At 45.3% G+C, this 20,464-nt stretch overlaps 1 protein-coding gene across 4 annotated transcripts in view; it reads right to left on the bottom strand.

Moving 5' to 3' along the window:
* The window catches only part of LOC126184914 (guanine nucleotide-releasing factor 2), a 406,168-nt gene that overhangs the window by 333,042 nt on the left and 52,662 nt on the right, over nt 1-20,464 (bottom strand). For 2 of the 4 annotated variants that reach the window (XM_049927575.1, XM_049927580.1), the window contains exon 1: nt 8,333-8,475. The exons of the other annotated variants lie outside the window; for them this stretch is intronic. In XM_049927575.1, the coding sequence (XP_049783532.1) occupies nt 8,333-8,423 (91 nt within the window). In that variant the 5' untranslated portion in view covers nt 8,424-8,475. Of the gene's footprint in view, nt 1-8,332; nt 8,476-20,464 lie in introns of those variants that run through there. 4 annotated transcript variants of the gene reach the window in all.

Below are 20,464 nucleotides of genomic sequence, written 5' to 3'. Positions count from 1 at the left end.
CAAATTTCAAATGCTTGTACATTAATAACCGGTGTAACCGCCAGAATGTTGAATGCAAGCATGCAGTCGAGCATGTATTGTGTTCTACAGATGCCGGATGTCAGTTTGTGGGATGGGGTTCCATAGATGTTGCAATTGGTCGGTCAGTTAAGGGAAAGTTAATGCAGTTGGTGGATGACCAGGATGATGTCGTCCGATGATGTCCCATCTGTGCTCGATTGGAGGCAGATCTGGTGATCGAGCAGGCAAACGAAACATGTAGACACACTGCACAAGAACAGCGGTATGTGGGCAAGCGTTATCCTGTTGGAAAACACCGCTCGGAATGCTGTTCATGAATGGCAGCACAACAGGTCGAATCACCAGATTTTCGAACAAATTTGCAGGCAGGTGCGAGGGATAACTGAGAGAGTGCTCCTGCTGTCATACGAAATCGCAACCTCAGACTATACTCCAGGTGTAGATCCAGTGCGTGTAGCACGCAGACAGGTTGGTTGAACGCTCTCAACTAGCCTCCTCCTAACCAAGACATGGCCATCACTGTCACAGAGGCAAAACACAGGAAACACAACATACCTCCACTCTGCACTCCAATGAGATCTCACTTGAAATCACTGAAGTCGCAAATGGCGGTGGTTTGGGGACAGTAGAATGCACGTTACAAGTCTTCTGGCTCGGAGCTGTCCTTAAATAAACTGATGTGTAACAGTTCGTTGTGCCATCTGCTGCTCAAATTGCCAGTACGGTGCGCCAGAGCCATACGCCGAACACGATGCTCTTCCCTCAAGGTAGTGCCATGCGGCCGTGCGCTCGTTGGCCTTCTTGTTACTGTACATTCTCGTGACCACCGCTGCCAGCAATTATGTACAGTGGTTACATTCCTGCCAAGTCTTTCGGTAGTATCGCAGATGGAACATCCAACTTCTCGTAGCCCTGTTACACGACCCCGTTCAAACCCAGTGAGATGTTGATAATGGCGCCTTTGTCGCCTTAAAGGCATGAGTAACATCAACACATCACGTCAAAACCCAAAGTTAACTAGCGCTCACTACCGTTACAGAGAGTATTAAAATCAAACCTGATTTGCATCCTCATAGTGGCGCTACTACCGCCACTACATCTACATCTACATCTACATCCATACTCCGCAAGCCACCTGACGGTGTGTGTCGGAGGGTACCTTGAGTACCTCTATCGGTTCTCCCTTCTATTCCAGTCTCGTATTGTTCGTGGAAAGAAGGATTGTCGGTATGCCTCTGTGTGGGCTCTAATCTCTCTGATTTTATCCTCATGGTCTCTTCGCGAGATATACGTAGGAGGGAGCAATATACTGCTTGACTCTTCGGTGAAGTTGTGTTCTCGAAACTTTGACAAAAGCCCGTACCGAGCTACTGAGCGTCTCTCCTGCACAGTCTTCCACTGGAGTTTATCTATCATCTCCGTAACGCTTTCGCGATTACTAAATGATCCTGTAACGAAGCGCGCTGCTCTCCGTTGGATATTCTCTATATCTTCTATCAACCCTATCTGGTACGGATCCCACACTGCTGAGCAGTATTCAAGCAGTAGGCGAACAAGCGTACTGTAACCTACTTCCTTTGTTTTCGGATTGCATTTCCTTAGGATTCTTCCAATGAATCTCAGTCTGGCATCTGCTTTACCGACGATCAACATTATATGATCATTCCATTTTAAATCACTCCTAATGCGTACTCCCAGATAATTTATGGTATTAATTGCTTCCAGTTGCTGACCTGCTATTTTGTAGCTAAATGATAAAGGATCTATCTTTCTGTGTATTCGCAGCACATTACACTTGTCTACATTGAGATTCAATTGCCATTCCCTGCACCATGCGTCAATTCGCTGCAGATCCTCCTGCATTTCAGTACAATTTTCCATTGTTACAACCTCTCGATACACCGCAGCATCATCTGCAAAAAGCCTCAGTGAACTTCCGATGTCATCCACCAGGTCATTTATGTATATTGTGAATAGCAACGGTCCTATGACACTCCCCTGCGGCACACCTGAAATCACTCTTACTTCGGAAGACTTCTCTCCATTGAGAATGACATGCTGCGTCCTGTTATCTAGGAACTCCTCAATCCAATCACACAATTGGTCTGATAGTCCATATGCTCTTACTTTGTTCATTAAACGACTGTGGGGAACTGTATCGAACGCCTTGCGGAAGTCAAGAAACACGGCATCTACCTGTGAACCCGTGTCTATGGCCCTCTGAGTCTCGTGGACGAATAGCGCGAGCTGGGTTTCACATGACCGTCTTTTTCGAAACCCATGCTGATTCCTACAGAGTAGATTTCTAGTCTCCAGAAAAGTCATTATACTCTAACATAATACGTGTTCCAAAATTCTACAACTGATCGACGTTAGAGATATAGGTCTATAGTTCTGCACATCTGTTCGACGTCCCTTCTTGAAAACGGGGATGACCTGTGGCCTTTTCCAATCCTTCGGAACGCTACGCTCCTCTAGAGACCTACGGGTCACCGCTGCAAGAAGGGGGCAAGTTCCATCGCGTACTCTGTGTAAAATTGAACTGGTATCCCATCAGGTCCAGAGGCCTTTCCTCTTTTGAGCGATTTTAATTGCTTCTCTATCCCTCTATCGTCTATTTCGATATCTACCATTTTGTCATCTGTGCGACAATCTAGAGAAGGAACTACAGTGCAATCTTCCTCTGTGAAACAACTTTGGAAAAAGACATTTAGTATTTCGGCCTTTAGTCTGTCATCCTCTGTTTCAGTACCAGTACACTCTTACGGGACTGGCGCGAAAGTTGAGTAGACATAATCTTTCGGATATAGAAACACGCCTACAAACTTTCATTTATGTCGCACAACTCCTCCTTGATGTTGTGATTTTGTTTTTCGGTCAGTGGATTTGCGCGAATGGAATTTTCACTCAACAAACGGAAGTTGCTATTCGCACAATGTTTGCCCAGACAAGACTCAGTAACACTACACTGTCGTCATCTGTCGAAGTTATCCGAAACTCTGTAGACGTTATTTCTGCAAGAGTATTTAGTTTCTGTAGTTATACTCCGCTTCTGAAAAGTTAATAGTTGCTTAATGTTATGCTGCAGTCGCGAAGTTATAAGACCAAATGTCGTGTACTCAGGCGATAATGGTTTGAGCACCACAGTCACACTCCGGTGTCGCCCTTTTCCACATCACAGTCAGTAACATCTAAAACGTTTCAGTTAGGAATTTCTACTTGATTTATTGTTGTGTCAATCATTACGATCTTTACTACTTCCAAGTACGACAGGGCCAAGTAATATGTCTTACACACAATCTCCCCATCCCTCATATGTAAAGCTTGACTGAGCTATCCACATACTGAAATCAAACCGTGCGATGAAAGTCTTCGCCTCTCAATGAAAAATCTTGAGTCAAGGAGTACTCTCTTTGATGTCAGGCCACATCTCTTGATATAGAGTGACTTGCTGGCGTCTCAGAAAACAAACAGGTTCACTCGAACACAGTTAAGGTCTCTGTAATCTGCAAATCGGGAATTCCGCCTTGACAGCTTATAAACTGACTTTTCCTTTTAATCTCTCTCAAGCACACTGTTCACACGAACAGTAGAGATGTAAATATTTCGCTTGTAAAGTTGAGAGCACTGCCATCACGTCGCACTTTCGGACAGCTAACTCATATTTGGCCTATTGTCATCGCCACTACGAAACCAATGATAAACTTACAAATGACTGTCGTGAATATTTTCATCAGTAAAGCTTCTGAAAAGATGACACTAAAAATCGAATTTTGCCTGCAGCAAACTACTTCACAACCACTGTCTCAGTTTTTAGCATCAATTAAGTTACGTCGAGAGAGGGGGAGGGAGAGGAGGGGGGAGAGGGAGGGAGAGGGGGGAGAGGGGAGAGGGGAGAGAGAGAGAGAGAGAGAGAGAGAGAGAGAGAGAGAGAGAGAGAGAGAGAGAGAACTAGGAAAGCACCAACATTCTTGGAAGAAAAGGACTTTACATATACAGAAATATTATAAGAAGGCCACTCTAAAAGAGTTCTCTAGCACCTTGGTGATATACCCGCAGACAACCGATTCGAATCCGTATCGTGGAAGAAATGTACGGCAACAGTATTTGGCCTTTGAGAAGTAAAGAATTTGTTGATCACCTAACGTTGACAAGGGTTCATTGTTAACTCTTAAACTTGTCCACATTCTCGCAGGGTGTAGGCATGTGACACTGTTGGATGGTCTCTCTGTCGTTAAGCCTGACAGTCCTCCTGTTGTTATTCGAGATCAATAGATTCATCAAAGTACCTTCATAATAATTCGCTATTATTCCACTCTCGAAAAGCGCGCGGAGAAAACGAGCACGTATATATCTTTCGTGTGAGCTCTGATTTATTTTATTACGATGATCGTTCCACCCTATGTAGGTCGGCGTCAACAAAATATTTTCGCATGAAGAGGAAGTTCGTGACAAATTTCGTGAGAAGGTTCCGCCGCAACGAAAAACGCCTATGTTTTAACGGTGTCCATCCCAATCCTGTATCACGTCCGTGACACTCTCTCCCCTATTTCGCGACAATATAAAACGTGCTGCTCATCCTTGAACTTTCTCGAGGTACTCCGTTAATCCTACCTGGTAAGGACCCCACACCGCGCAGCAGTACTCCAAAAGACGGACAAGCGCAGTGCACACAGTCTCTTTAGTAGATCTGTTACATCTATTAAGTATTCTGCCCATAAAACGCAGTCTTGGGTTTGCCACAACATTTTCCATGCGTTCTTTCCAATTTAAAATGTTCGTTATTGTAATTTCTAAGTATTTAGATTTACGGCCTTCAGATTGGTCTGATTTATTGTGTAACCGAAGTTTAACGGATTCCTTTTAGCACTCATGTGGATGACCTCACACTTTCCATTATTTAGGATCAATTGCCAATTTTCGAGATATCTTTTCTAAATCGTTTTGCAATTTGTTTTGATCTTCTGATGACTTTACTAGTCGATAAACGACAGCATCATCTGAAAACAACCTAAGATGGCTGCTCAGATTGTCTCCTAATTCGTTTATATAGATAAGGAACAGCAGAGAGCCTACAACACTATCTTTGGGAACGCCGGAAATCACTTCTGTTTTACTCGATGACTCTCCGTCAATTACTACAAACTGTTACCTCTCTGACAGGAAGTCACGAATCCAGTTACATAACTGAGACGACATTCCATAAGCACACATTTTCACTACAAGCCGCTTGTGTGGCACAGTGTCAAAAGCCTTTTGGAAATCTAGAAATACAGAATCAATTTGACACCCCTTTTCAACAGCACTCAAGACTACGTGTGTGTAAAGACCTAGTCGTGTTTCCCAAGAATATTTTCTAAATCGGTGTTGACTGTGTCAATAGACGGTTCTCGCCGAGGTAATTCATAATGTTCAAACACAATGTATGTTCCAAAATCGCGTTGCATGTCGACGTTAATGATATGGGCCTGTAATGTAATGGATTACTCCTATTACTTTTCTTAAATACGGGTGTGATCTGTGTAACTTTCCAGTCCTTGGGTACTGATCTTTTCTCGAGCGAGCGATTGTATATGACTGTTAAGTATGGAGCTATTGCATCAGCATACTCTGAAAGGAACCTACTGATATACAGTCTGGACCAGAAGACTTGTTTTTATATAGTGATTTAAGATGCTTCACTACTCCGAAGATATCTGCTTCTAAGTTACTCATGTTGGTAGCTGTTATGGATTCGAATTCTGTAATATTTACTTCGTGTTCTTTGGTGAAGGAATTTCGAAAGGCTGTGTTTAGTAACACTGCTTTCGGAGCACTGACAACGATAGTACTTTCATTGCTATCGCGCAGAGAAGGCATTAACTGTCTCTTGCCGGTAGCACACTTTACATACGACCACAATCTCTCTGGATTTTCTGCCAGGTTTCGAGATAAAGTTTCGTTGCGGAAACTATTATAAGCATCTCGCATTGATGTCCGGACTAAATTTCAAGCTTCTGTAAAAGATCGCCAATCTTTGGGATTTTTGCGTTCGTTTAAATTTCTGCAACAGTGTGGACCAAGGGGGATCAGCTCTGTCGCCTGTTAATTTATTTGGTATAAATCTCTAAACTGCTGTCGATACTATTTCTTTGAGTTCAAGCCACATCTGGTCTACACTTACATTGTTAATTTGGAAGGAGTGAAGATTGCCTCTCAGGAAGGCGTCAAGCGAATTTTTCTCTCTTCTGAATAGGTATATTTTTCGTTTATTTTTGGAGGATTTGGGGGTTACAATATTCAGTCTCGCTAAGACACTACTGTGTTCACTAATCCCTGTATCCGTTTTGATGCTCGTTATTAGCTCAGGCTTACTTGTTGCTAAGAGGTCAAGTCTGTTTTCACAACCGTTTACTATTCGTGCGGGTTTATGGACTAACTGCTCGAAACAATTTTCAGAGAATGCGTTTAGCACAATTTGGGATGATGTTTCATGCAGTAAAGCCTTTAATATGTTCCGTTACAATGCGACCATTACAATGCGTACCTCCGGAATTAAAGATATATTTTCTCCAACATATCGGCGGTAAATTAATGTCACCACCAACTATAATTGTATGAGTAGGTTACATGTTTGAAATTAAACTCAAGTTTTCTTTGAACCTTTTGAGCACTTGTATCACCTGAATTAGGTCGGTGAGAGGATCCCATCATTATTTTATTCCGGTTGCCATGAATGACCTCTGCCCATACTAACCCACATGAACTATCTACTTCAATTTCGCGAGAAGATAAACTACTTCTAACTGCAATAAACACGCACCGCCAATTGTGTTTAGCCTATCCTTTTGGAACACCGTTAGGTTCTTCGCAAAAACGTCGGCTGAACTTATCTCTGGCTTTAGCCTCCTTTCAGTGTCTATAACGATTTGAGCATCAATACTTTTTATTAGCGTTTGGAGCTCTGATACTTTCCCCACACAGCTACTGTTATAGCTATGGTTCCTCTATCATTGGGCGTCAACACGGGGTTTCACACTACCGCTTCCTTTAATTCCATACTTATCCACAGTAACACAAACAGTGAATTGCACGAAAAATTCGTCACAGCCATCATCACGAAACAGATGTACACGCAATACTTAAGAACTACGCAAGTACACCGTATCGGAATGGGCATTCCCCAGCAAGCTTTAAGCTGGGGCTCTGAACTAATTATGGAATTGACTTTGAATTTTGACTACTGAATGGGCGACGCATTTATATAGTGATTTTTTACGTTGTGTACTTTTTTTAAGCAATAGATATTAAGCGTGTCGTACAAAATAGACGACGTGACTGAATCATAAATAGTGTGGATTTCTGACGTGATTTAATAAGGAGCATGTTTGAGAAAGGCTATTATTTTACTCAGCTAAATGAATATATACATATTGCTCTCACAAAAACTGTCAAACATGAAGTTCAGTAACACAGAAGTACGGGTTGAGGCTTAAATGGCAGGATTTCTCATTACCGGTCAAATCTGTAGGAGGCAGAACAAACACGTTAAAAAGATGTTTATTGTTGAACGTCCGCTGGACGTCGTGGTCATTTCATACACAGCACAGTCTCGGATTAGAAAAGGATGGGGAAGGAAATCGGCCGTATACTTTTCGAAGGCGCCATACATTTTACGAAATTTAGGGAAACCACGGAAAACCTAAAGATCGATGGGCGGACGGGAATTTGAACCGTCGTCCTACCGGATTCGCGTCCAATTTTTTAACACTGGTAACCTACCTCGGCAGGAAACACACGGATGTCAAAAGTAATACGATATTACGAAACGTCTTTAACATTGCTTCCGGCAACACGTGGAACGCCGGTTTAACCAACTTACTGCTGACACATTCTTCGCGCACAGAATGGAAGCCAGTGTCTGGCGTTTTGGCACGAACACGTTACTCATTTACCTCGTTCACCCTTAAAGGATAAAATACTGACAGCGTACGTAAACGTACAGGTAATAAGGCGCATCCAATCAAACAGAATCCGTCCCCTAGTAACGATGTAGTCTTTCGAGATGTGCTGAGTCATATTTATCAATCACGAGGATAAGTGTCCAAAGTAACGTAAAAGCCAAGTCTCCTGATCAAAGAAAGGCTTCAACACTTTTCAAACACAGCAGTAGTATGCAGATCTATCTCTATTTTTCTTCCGCCTTCAGACCAAAGGCTAAATGAGGCACTTCAGCGAAGGCAGTGTTAATTTTTCCACAGACGATTTTGGCTCGACACAAATCTCCTCAGATACGAATGCAAGCTGTAATAAAGGCAAGCGCCACCTGTACCTGTGGGTTCGTGTTTCCGGCAGACGCGGTAGCTCCTGGTGCCCGACGGCCGCTCTGACACGAGCAGGAAACTTTCGTCGTACTGCGGCATCTCTCAGCCTACCCGGCAGTACTATCTTTTGCAACGCCGAACTACGACACACCCACGTTTAGCCAACCGACACTGAGACCACCCACAGCGGCTACTGCGAGAGAGTCACGCCAGTGCAATTACAGAAGAGGTGTTTGCCGAGAGCGAGCAAACGAATCGCGGGCACAGAACTGGAAGAATGTTCGGTCGGAGTGACGACCGGACGTCTGCGGCAGCGCAAGGTGGCAGTCAGTGCCGGACTGCCGACTGGCCACGGCCCGCGAAGCCGATGCGCGCATGTTTATTTCGGGGATTTTTGGCACCGCGGACGGCTGCCAGCCTCACTGCCTCGAGCTGTTGCGTATCACTTTATTGCACGAGTTCCGTCCACCTGTTGATCTGTACTTTCCAGACAGCCCACGATTTGATAGGAGAAAAAACGATGCCTGACAAAAAAAGTTAAGCAGCCACAAGACACGTTTGGATCTCAATGTAACTCGGTACACAACATCCGCGGGTATTTAAATGAGAAGAGTTGCAGTTCTCTGTGACAGCTAGAAAGGCAACCAGAGTGCCTTACTGTTAAGAGTTGTTAGCAGGTCTGGTAGGGTACATAAAGAGCGTGAACAGAGGCAGACGTCGACTGATCACTGAACGACACGCGAATGCCGCGTGCTCGTGCGGACAGTGTTTAAAAGGGATCTCCATTTAGCCGGCTGATCGAATAGATACTTTTGGGGCATTGTGAAGTGTCAGTGGCCTCGAGTTGAACTGCATACAGACGCGAGGGCAGGCGAGCTTTTCGTAAGCTTCCAGTCGCCCCCTACCCCCACAAGGGAGCATCGTCGTATTGTGCACCGACCACAAACCCCTTCGCATCTGCGCCTGCTATCCGAGAGCAAGTAATGGGCTCCCTGCAGAATTCTGTGTCATCCCGTACCATTAGTCGGAGACTAGCGCAAGTCAGATTAGGGAATTACCTTAGCCCCGTGCGTTGGCTGCCGTTAGCACCGCAACGCAAACGATTCGTATGGAGTGGTCGAAAGGCGTGGCCTACTGACGAATGACGTCTCATTGCGTTCAGCGGTTCTGCACTATACTAGATGACAATCGTCGGCGAGTACGGCGACGACCTGCGGTACGGCCCATCCTGCCAGTGTTTTGGAAAGGCAGCGCGGTGTTACTCCTTGCATCGAGACGAGGGAATGCATCACGTATGACTTCAGGTGAAGGCTCGTAGTGATTGAGTGAACTATGAAGGCACATCGGTAGGTAATGGACAACGTGCGTCCTCGTGTGCGACAATATGGTGCCATTTTTGAACAGAATAATGCTCGTTCACACACGGCACGTACGTCTATGAACCGTCTGCGTGATGCCGAGTTACTCCTGTGGCCGGCGAGGTCCCAGACCTGTCCTAGAAAATGTGTGGGACCAGCTCGCCTGTCAGCTTCGTCCCACTACCAGTATCCACGATAACGTGGACCGTTCACAACAGCTTGTCTCAGAAGAGGAGACAACGGCAATATGACATCCTTCCAAATAGAAGCAAAGAGCGGGTGGGGGGGGGGGTGATTAGTGTTTAACGTCCCGTCGACAACGAGGTCATTAGAGACGGAGCGCAAGCTCGGGTTACGGAAGGATGTGGAAGGAAATCGGCCGTGCCCTTGCAAAGGAACCATCTCGGCATTTGCCTGAAACGATTTAGGGAAATCACGGAAAACCTAAATCAGGATGGCCGGAGACGGGATTGAACCGTCGTCCTCCCGAATGCGAGTCCAGTGTGCTAACCACTGCGCCACCTCGCTCGGTGCAAAGAGCGGGTGCACGGTGCAACGTCGTACTGATCAGTGGACCCATACGGCCGAGATCGTCTTTTGACTCGATTTTGTAAACAGTGAAACAACATCGCATACCCTCTCTCAACCGTGAAGCTCCTTTTGTTTCATTCTAACTTTCTGGGTGCTTCACTTCTTTTGTTACGCAGTGCATTTCTAGACCACGTCAAACTACTAAAAACGGTTTTGCACCACACTCACGAATCGCATACTTCGTGTTTTTTACGATCGGAAACCCCTTTTTCAACAATCTTCTGACAGCAGGATATGCTAGGTGCAGCCACCTGTGTAATGTGTATTCTGAGTTGAGTACACTACGGGAAGTCGCGGCTTGTATACATTGTTTAGTCCCTGAAGAAGCCCGGAAGGATTGTTACACGCTTATGCCGCGCGCGCACTGGCACCTTAACGGTACGGCAAGAAGGGTTGTCAGCATGACATAATTCCCGCCGGTTTGGCTTCCACCACAACGATGTCATTTCAACATTCGCTATCGTCAGACACAAAACACGGAAGTTCTAGGAACCACAACTGTGGTTCATAGCCAAAAGATTATCAGAACGACTCTATGGATATTTTTATTCAATCCTGTAAAATACACTCCTGGAAATGGAAAAAAGAACACATTGACACCGGTGTGTCAGACCCACCATACTTGCTCCGGACACTGCGAGAGGGCTGTACAAGCAATGATCACACGCACGGCACAGCGGACACACCAGGAACCGCGGTGTTGGCCGTCGAATGGCGCTAGCTGCGCAGCATTTGTGCACCGCCGCCGTCAGTGTCAGCCAGTTTGCCGTGGCATACGGAGCTCCATCGCAGTCTTTAACACTTGTAGCATGCCGCGACAGCGTGGACGTGAACCGTATGTGCAGTTGACGGACTTTGAGCGAGGGCGTATAGTGGGCATGCGGGAGGCCGGGTGGACGTACCGCCGAATTGCTCAACACGTGGGGCGTGACGTCTCCACAGTACATCGATGTTGTCGCCAGTGGTCGGCGGAAGGTGCACGTGCCCGTCGACCTGGGACCGGACCGCAGCGACGCACGGATGCACGCCAAGACCGTAGGATCCCACGCAGTGCCGTAGGGGACCGCACCGCCACTTCCCAGCTGTGGTGTCACCGCCAGACACCACACTTGCTAGGTGGTAGCTTTAAATCGGCCGCGGTCCATTAGTACATGTCGGACCCGCGTGTCGCCACTGTCAGTACTTGCAGACCTAGCGCCACCACATGGCAGGTCTAGAAAGACGGACTAGCACTCGCCCCAGTTGTACGACGACTTTGCTAGCGACTACACTGACGAAGCCTTTCTCTCATTTGCCGAGAGACAGTTAGAATAGCCTTCAGCTCAGTCCATGACTACGACCTAGCAAGGCGCCATTAACCGTATCTGAAGATAGTCTAATTTGTATTATCAAGAGCGATGTACCACAAGGATGAAGTAAAGTTAAGTAAACAGACATTACGTTCTTTTCTTATTAGCATTCATTGAGCGTCCTGTTTCAGACTTCACGATATTCTGGGTGAGCTTATAGCGTGCATATCGGCCCCCTCAAAATAACCCTGTGTCGGCACTTCTGTCGACACATCACCAGCAAATTAGGGACACTGTTGCTCCTGGGGTATCGGCGAGGACCATTCGCAACCGTCTCCATGAAGCTGGGCTACGGTCCCGCACACCGTTAGGCCGTCTTCCGCTCACGCCCCAACATCGTGCAGCCCGCCTCCAGTGGTGTCGCGACAGGCGTGAATGGTGGGACGAATGGAGACGTGTCGTCTTCAGCGATGAGAGTCGCTTCTGCCTTGGTGCCAATGATGGTCGTATGCGTGTTTGGCGCCGTGCAGGTGAGCGCCACAATCAGGACTGCATACGACCGAGGCACACAGGGCCAACACCCGGCATCATGGTGTGGGGAGCGATCTCCTACACTGGCCGTACACCACTGGTGATCGTCGAGGGGACACTGAATAGTGCACGGTACATCCAAACCGTCATCGAACCCATCGTTCTACCATTCCTAGACCGGCAAGGGAACTTGCTGTTCCAACAGGACAATGCACGTCCGCATGTATCCCGTGCCACCCAACGTGCTCTAGAAGGTGTAAGTCAACTACCCTGGCCAGCAAGATCTCCGGATCTGTCCCCCATTGAGCATGTTTGGGACTGGATGAAGCGTCGTCTCACGCGGTCTGCACGTCCAGTACGAACGCTGGTCCAACTGAGGCGCCAGGTGGAAATGGCATGGCAAGCCGTTCCACAGGACTACATCCAGCATCTCTACGATCGTCTCCATGGAAGAATAGCAGCCTGCATTGCTGCGAAAGGTGGATATACACTGTACTAGTGCCGACATTGTGCATGCTCTGTTGCCTGTGTCTATGTGCCTGTGGTTCTGTCAGTGTGATCATGTGATGTATCTGACCCCAGGAATGTGTCAATAAAGTTTCCCCTTCCTGGGACAATGAATTCACGGTGTTCTTATTTCAATTTCCAGGAGTGTATATTTGCCCGCATCTCGTGGTCGTGCGGTAGCGTTCTCGCTTCCCACGCCCGGGTTTCCGGGTTCGATTCCCGGCGGGGTCAGGGATTTTCTCTGCCTCGTGATGGCTGGGTGTTGTGTGCTGTCCTTAGGTTAGTTAGGTTTAAGTAGTTCTAAGTTCTAGGGGACTTATGACCACAGCAGTTGAGTCCCATAGTGCGCAGAGTTATTTTGAGTCTGTAAAATATAACTCGTTTTAAGCATTAATTATTCTCACCTTATTTCTATATCGCTGGGTTTTGCACCACTCTCTTTACATTACTGTATCCCAGTAACTTGTCATCTGCCACTACATGACATTACTGTGACTCTGGTTGGTAAGTTAACAAATTACTCCACTTCAAAATCTCATTTTGTTGCGCGAAAATATTTCGCGATCACTTATGGTTATTTCTGGACTATCTATCCTCACCTGCATGCTCCTCTGTTGTGAAAAAACACCAATGTAGAAAAGCAGATAATAACCGCAACAAACAAACTAAAACGTAGCCACTCATCCTGTGTGATATCTAGCGTCTGCGCAGCGACACTTGTGCTTCAAACCATAGTTGTTACAAGCACATCATAATGTTAACAATGTCACGTAGAAGAAGGTGTAATTAGATGAATGACGAACAATAACTTCACTTATCGAAGGTTTATTCAGCATTTCCACATACAAGAGCGCGGAGCGTACTGCTTCCGGCCAGAACACATACGGTATATATACAGTTACAGAACATTCCAGTACAATGATTCTTGACATTCGTGGATACTTCTAGAATGTACTCGAACCGAATATAGAAATTAAAATTTTACAGTTCAGGTGAGTTTTGAACTCATGACCCTCCATACAACAGTCTACAAATAACCATTACACCACGGTGACTGTGCTACTCAGCTTCTTCTGCGACATTGCTCCCTCTTTAAGAGAACAGCGTCTCAGTGCTATATCCTCCTAGTCCGGGAACGAGTCATCGGTTCTGCATACTCCGATGACTGATGTTCGTCCCGGCGGTGATCTTCTTAGAACTTCCTTTGCCGCTACGCTCTTCGTCACCTTTCCGCTTGTTGCCTGTCGTTGGAGCTTCCAATTTATCCTGTGTTGCAGGATCCTTATAGGGTTTCCTTCGGAGGATGTGGACCGTATCTTTGATCTTTGGTCGTCTTGTGTCGGGGTCGAAATCTTCAACTACATAAGTAACATCAGACAACTATTTTACAACCTTATAAGGTCCAAAGAAGCGCCTGAGGAGCTTCTAAAATAACCAACCTTCCGAACAGGAGTGAAGATCCAGACGAGGTCACCAGGCTGGTAGACAACAGGGCGGTGTCTCGCGTCACACCTTCGACGATCGTTTCCTTGAGCCTGCAGCGTGCGGAGTCGAGCAAACTGCCGAGCGTCGTCCTGGAGTTTGCGTCGGCTAATATCGGTCTGCTGTCTTCTGGCGCGGGTGTCATCAAATATCCACCGCCTTTCTCGACAATACCGCACATGTCCCAGTCGTCCGCAGTGGAGACATACAGGTTGGTTATGCTGGGTCCTCCAGACGTCAGTCTTCCTTGGTGCCCAAACAGGTTCCTCATGCGGCATTGTAGGAATGTAACTTCGCCTCGGTCTCGACTTCTTCACCGTTTTAAAGGAAATGAAGGACGAGAGACTGGGTTACTTGTCTGTTCCACTTCCTTCCTTATGACCTCTTGAAGCGTCTCGGGTTTTTGCTCGCCGTGCAATCCAAGTGCCTTCTGAACTTCCTCTCTCACTATCTGACGAAGAACACTTGTGAAATCAGTTCCTTCCTCCATCACACACATCGATACGACGTTCAGAAGCCGTTCAAACTTCTTGCGTGTAATTCTTTTTTGATGCATTGTCTCGATATACTGGCACCATTTTATGAAGTCGTTTGCTGTCGAAACCTTCAGAAGTAGAGATTGATACATGTCCTCAGCAACACCCTTCATGAGATGTGCAACCTTATCTTCCTCCGTCGTTCTAGGATCCACTATTTTACACAGCTCCAAGACGTCTTCAATGTAGGATGCTGTAGTTTCTCCTGGACGCTGTGCCCTGCACTTTAATTTATCTTCAGCCATGCACTTCTGTCGTCGTGTGTCGCGGAAATACTTGCGCAGTTCCGCCTGGAATACTTCTCAGCTTGTGAACTTCTCCTCGTTGTTGCTTATCAGTGCCCTCCAAGTAGAAATATACGTTAGCCAAACACACGGTGTCATCCCATTTGTTAAAATTGGCTATACGCTAATATACCTTCAGCCACTTGGTTGGATCTTGGCCATCGTCACCAGAGAACCCAGATGGATGTCTCATGTGGTGGCACACAGTTGCTGTCATGGTAACGTCCTCTTCTTCTTCTTCTTCTTCTTCATCATCTTCTGTCTCCGATAGATTGCGATCTGTTGAATATGGCTCGAACTCTGGTTTCTCGGCACGTAAACAGCGGCTCTGTCGTGGCCTGACGGGAGCCACTGTGTCGTCGATAAAGTGTGCTGTCACAAGTTCCAATACCCAGCGCCTCCACTAGAATAATGTCACGTAGAAGAAGATGTAATTAGATGAATGACGAACACTAACTTCACTTATCGAAGGTTTATTCAGCACTTCCACATACAAGAGCGCAGAGCGAACTCTCTGGCCAGAGCACGTGCGGTATATATACAACTACAGAACATTCCAGATTCTTGACATTTGTGAATACTTCTAGAATGTGCTAGAACTGAATATAGAAATTAAAATTTTACAGTTCAGGTGAGTTTTGAACTCACGACCCTCAATGTAACAGTCTAGTATCATAACCACTACACCACGGTGACTGTGCTATTCAGCTTCTTGTGCGACAATATACAACAATGTATAGAGTTTTGTGAATTCATTCTGGGCGTTTATATGCAAGTTACCAATTTCCGTTCATGTCCTGCGATGAGGCTACACTTAATTGAAGCGGAAAAGTGAACCGGCACAACCTAAGAACATGGAAAACACAGCAACCATACAACAGAGCTGAGCACGAGAGAGAGACTTCCTTGACCACTTCTGACCTCAGATGTTGTTTTCTGAGAAAATATTTGTCTGATCCGTTTTGCGGAGAAAATGGTTGCAGGAATCCCGTTCCAAATATGTTAGACATCCAGCTTTTCCCACAATTAACGAGAACTTGCCAAAAACTTCAATTTTCAAAAGGTCGGGGCGACATCGCATTGGTGCATTCAATAGCATTTCTCAACAATGAGCTGGCTCAACGATGCATCGGCCGTAAGGGGGTGACAAATCTTTCGTTGCATGACTGGCCTCCAAGGTCGCCTAATCAATGGGCGAGCATGTTATTTTTTTCTTGGGAGGGGGGGAGGGGATGTGGTTGTGGAAGATTCCACCTGCGTATGATTGTGAAACTGGATGTTTCTTTCAAAGATGCAAACTTTGTAGCCCAATGCCCACGTTAAAGTTTACCCCAAGATTCTATCTGCATTCATGTACAATAGATGATAGTCTTGTGAAATCAGTTGAGTCTATTTGAAAGCTCCTGTACACCGCAGAAAGCTGTGCACTACGACCGATATGGTTACTTAGTCCACTTCTTGTTCAAATGTTAGCACAAAGTCTCATCCACAAGGGCGACAATGTAGGGTTGACGGTTATCGCTGAAACAACCGGTTTTCGCTTCTATCTTTTTTTTTTTCGTCATGACAGTATAACCTCACTGTTAAAACCGCTGAAAATAACCGGTTTCTGGAATTACCGATTTTCGGTTTTTCATTCTTTTTATTTCTTGTAATAAAAGTAGAAATCGAACAAATACTGAAAAATGTTGACTCAGTTTCAAGATTTACACAATCGAAATATTAAATTTAGTAGGCAAATAAAGGAAAACTTAATCCGTCCGCCATTCTCTGCTTATCTGGAAAGGCGTCAGTGATTGACTACTATAAAAAATTACTTGTATTCTTCTACTGACAGCAATTTTTTTGAAATTCTACTCAAAAATCATTTTGTAATCGGGGATGATACGTCCGCAGCTCGTGGTCTAGTGGCTAGCGTCGCTGCCTCTGGATTACAGGGTCCCGGGTTGTGGATTTTCTCTGCCCTGATACTGGGTGTTTGTGCTGTCATCATCATCATCATCATCATCATCATCATCATCCGTGACAGTTCCTAGATTGGACTGTGTAAAAATTGGGACTTTGTACGGGCGCTGATGACTGCGCAGTTGAGCGCCCCACAAACCAATCATCATCATCATCATCGGGGATGATAGCAGCATTTGGGCATTACGAAGAGTCAGTGCTAAAGGGTGAAAACTGAGGGTGAAGAACTGTAATTTTCATACTAATTTCTCTGTTTTGAAGAGCTACACGCAGGTAAAAGCATTTTACGCAGACACAGGCAGCAGATCAGCCACTTTCTATTGCTACTGTAGGTATGAATGAACTGTTGTTAACTTTTTAATTTATCACTGTTACTATAATTTCCATCCTCTTATTAGTTCATAGAAATGGCACACAAATGTTTCACTTTTTAAACTAAATGAAGCATTCTACTTCATTTGTACGTCACTTTGTTTCTTGCCATTCTGAAATACAACGGATGTCTGGCGACGACAGCGACAGACTACCGTATGGACCAAGTGGGGGCCAAGTCTTGCACACTGCATGTACACGCGCACGCGTACCTAAAGCCGCGCCACACACGGTAACAGGAACATTATTATCTCATCAATGCTGTACCAATTCTTATGTTTTGTGCTCGTTTCTGACGGCACTGTTTTTTCCGTTTTCTATAATAACGCAATATTTCAAACCAATGCAAATTTTACGAATAAAAATTATTCCTTTTTTAATAAAGGTATCTTTAAGAACTAAAAACTTTAACACCGCTGTTATGGCCAATTGATATTCAGTTTTTTATTCAGTTATTAGCAAAAATAAAAAAGACACCTGTTGTAACCGTGACCAAATACCGAAAAATACCGGTTATTCAAAAATAAAACACCGGTATCGGATTTAACCGATCGGTTTTTCCCATCCCTACGACAGCCTGACGGATTTCTATCACATGTACCAATGAAATATGCGGAAAGTTTTATTCCTGTTGCTTTCTGCTCATTATTCAATTAGAGAACCGTTATACAAAGTGCGAACAAATATTATGCTTAGCTAAATATCTGTGAACGATGATATCCTTGATGCTCCACAATTCCTCCAAAATCACTCTTAGGGAAGGTCTCCAACTTGGCGTTTGTATCTGCGACAGTCTACATCTACATCGATACTCTGTAAATCACATTTAAGTGCCTGGCAGAGGGTTCATCGAACCACCTTCACAATTCTCTATTATTCCAATATCGTATAACGCGCGAAAAGAATGAACACCTATATCTTTCCGTACGAGCTCTGATATCCCTTATTTTATTACGATGATCGTTCCTCCCTATGTAGGTCAGCGTCCACAAAATATTTTCGCATTCGAAGGAGAAAGTTCGTGAGAAGGTTCCGCCGCAACGAAAAACGCCTATGTTTTAACGGTGTCCATCCCAATCCTGTATCACGTCCGTGACACTCTCTCCCCTATTTCGCGACAATATAAAACGTGCTGCTCATCCTTGAACTTTCTCGAGGTACTCCGTTAATCCTACCCGGTAAGGACCCCACACCGCGCAGCAGTACTCCAAAAGACGGACAAGCGCAGTGCACACAGTCTCTTTAGTAGATCTGTTACATCTATTAAGTATTCTGCCCATAAAACGCAGTCTTGGGTTTGCCACAACATTTTCCATGCGTTCTTTCCAATTTAAAATGTTCGTTATTGTAATTCCTAGGTATTTAGATTTACGGCCTTCAGATTGGTCTGATTTATTGTGTAACCGAAGTTTAACGGATTCCTTTTAGCACTCATGTGGATGACCTCACACTTTCCATTATTTAGGATCAATTGCCAATTTTCGAGATATCTTTTCTAAATCGTTTTGCAATTTGTTTTGATCTTCTGATGACTTTACTAGTCGATAAACGACAGCATCATCTGCAAACAACCGAAGACGGCTGCTCAGATTGTCTCCCAAATCGTTTATATAGATAAGGAACAGCAAAGGGCCTATAACACTACCTTGGGGAACGCCAGAAATCACTTCTGTTTTACTCGATGACTTTCCATCAATTACTACGAACTGTGACCTCTCTGACAGTAAATGAGAAATCCAGTCACATAACTGAGACGATATTCCATAAGCACGCAATTTCACTATGAGCGCTTGTGGTACAGAGTCAAAAGCGTTCCGGAAATCCAGAAATACGGAATCGATCTGAAATCCCTTTTTAATAGCACTCACTCAATACTTTATGTGAATAAAGAGCTAGTTGTGTATCTAGGAACGATGTTTTCTAAACCCATGTTGACTGTGTCAATAGAGCGTTTTCTTCTAGGTAATTCATAATACACAGTAAGTTGATGTTGCCTCTCATTGTGCAGATTGGTTGTCTGCTTGGGGCGTCACATGAATAACACATTCCTTCCTATCCCAAAGCGTAAACACATTTTCTGCGCGCGGTTTCTGTTCAATATTCTCTCGCCCACAAAGGATGCGGCAAGTTCGACGGACTTCCCAATATGTAACAACCCTGGGTCTTTATACTTTGCTTCTGTGCCTTTATTATATTACGTATGTGCATGACGGTACATACAGAGGTTCACAAATTAAAACAATTTTGTTATTGCAACAATGACGCAAAATGTGTCTCTTAGTACCAATGTACATTTTTGAAAGGGAACAATGCCTATTTTAGATCTATATTCCCAGCACAGATGATTTGGAGGGTTCTAGTGGAAATACACTGCGCGACAGAATTAAAGGATCACGTTTTCGAAACACTGTAATTCTCACCATTGCGATGCTTAAGATTCAAATTTGGCACCAAAGCGTCTACAACCTTCCTCTGTGATGGAGCAAAAGTGTGGTGCCCTGCGACGTCACCTTCGGGATCGTCGATCTTCAAACACGATCGACACACGGGAAAGGTGGCCACAGCTAACGTGCAAGGCGGATTAATGATGTCACATTGGTACCAAATTTCACCTTAGTTCTGCCCAATGCCATTGGGGACGTGACACACTACCGTGTCACACTATACCCCCTCTTAGCCACATTTCACCAATTCTTTTGACGCGTCAGCGATGGAGCTCAGAACTGCGAAGCACAGCTTGAAATCGCGCGGTTTTCTTATCAGTGAGCGAGGAAAACATTTCAGGCACGCCCCCGCTCACAATCTGCACAAATAGGCCGCAGGGGATGGCATAAACGGCGTCAATGAAACCACCCCTTTACCCAGGGCGTCGATTCCCACACATTTCGAAGTCGAAAACGACAGTTCGCAGTGCAGTGAGTAACAGGATGACGTTCTGGACAATCCTCTACACTGCTGACGCCCTCGGACATTTCAGGCCTCCTCTGAGGACATCCCTATCGAACGAGATCGCACCCGATAGGAGCGCTGCGCAACCTCTCGTGTACAGGTCGGAACCACTTGGGACCGTTCAAAACCACTCGACGAAGTTAGAACGTGAGTCGAAGCAGCAAAGCGTGCTTAAGCTTTTTCAGCGCTGCCATTTTGAGTCTTCCTGTGGCCTGATAATCCAAAGGGCCAGGTCACGCTGCCTTCGCTGCTCTTCATCTAGAGCCATTTCCCTGA

This window comes from Schistocerca cancellata, chromosome 4, assembly GCF_023864275.1.
Source record: "Schistocerca cancellata isolate TAMUIC-IGC-003103 chromosome 4, iqSchCanc2.1, whole genome shotgun sequence".
Lineage (NCBI taxonomy): Eukaryota > Metazoa > Arthropoda > Insecta > Orthoptera > Acrididae > Schistocerca > Schistocerca cancellata.
The sequence above is the reverse complement of the archived record's forward strand: the minus strand, read 5'-3'. Positions and strand labels throughout refer to the sequence as shown.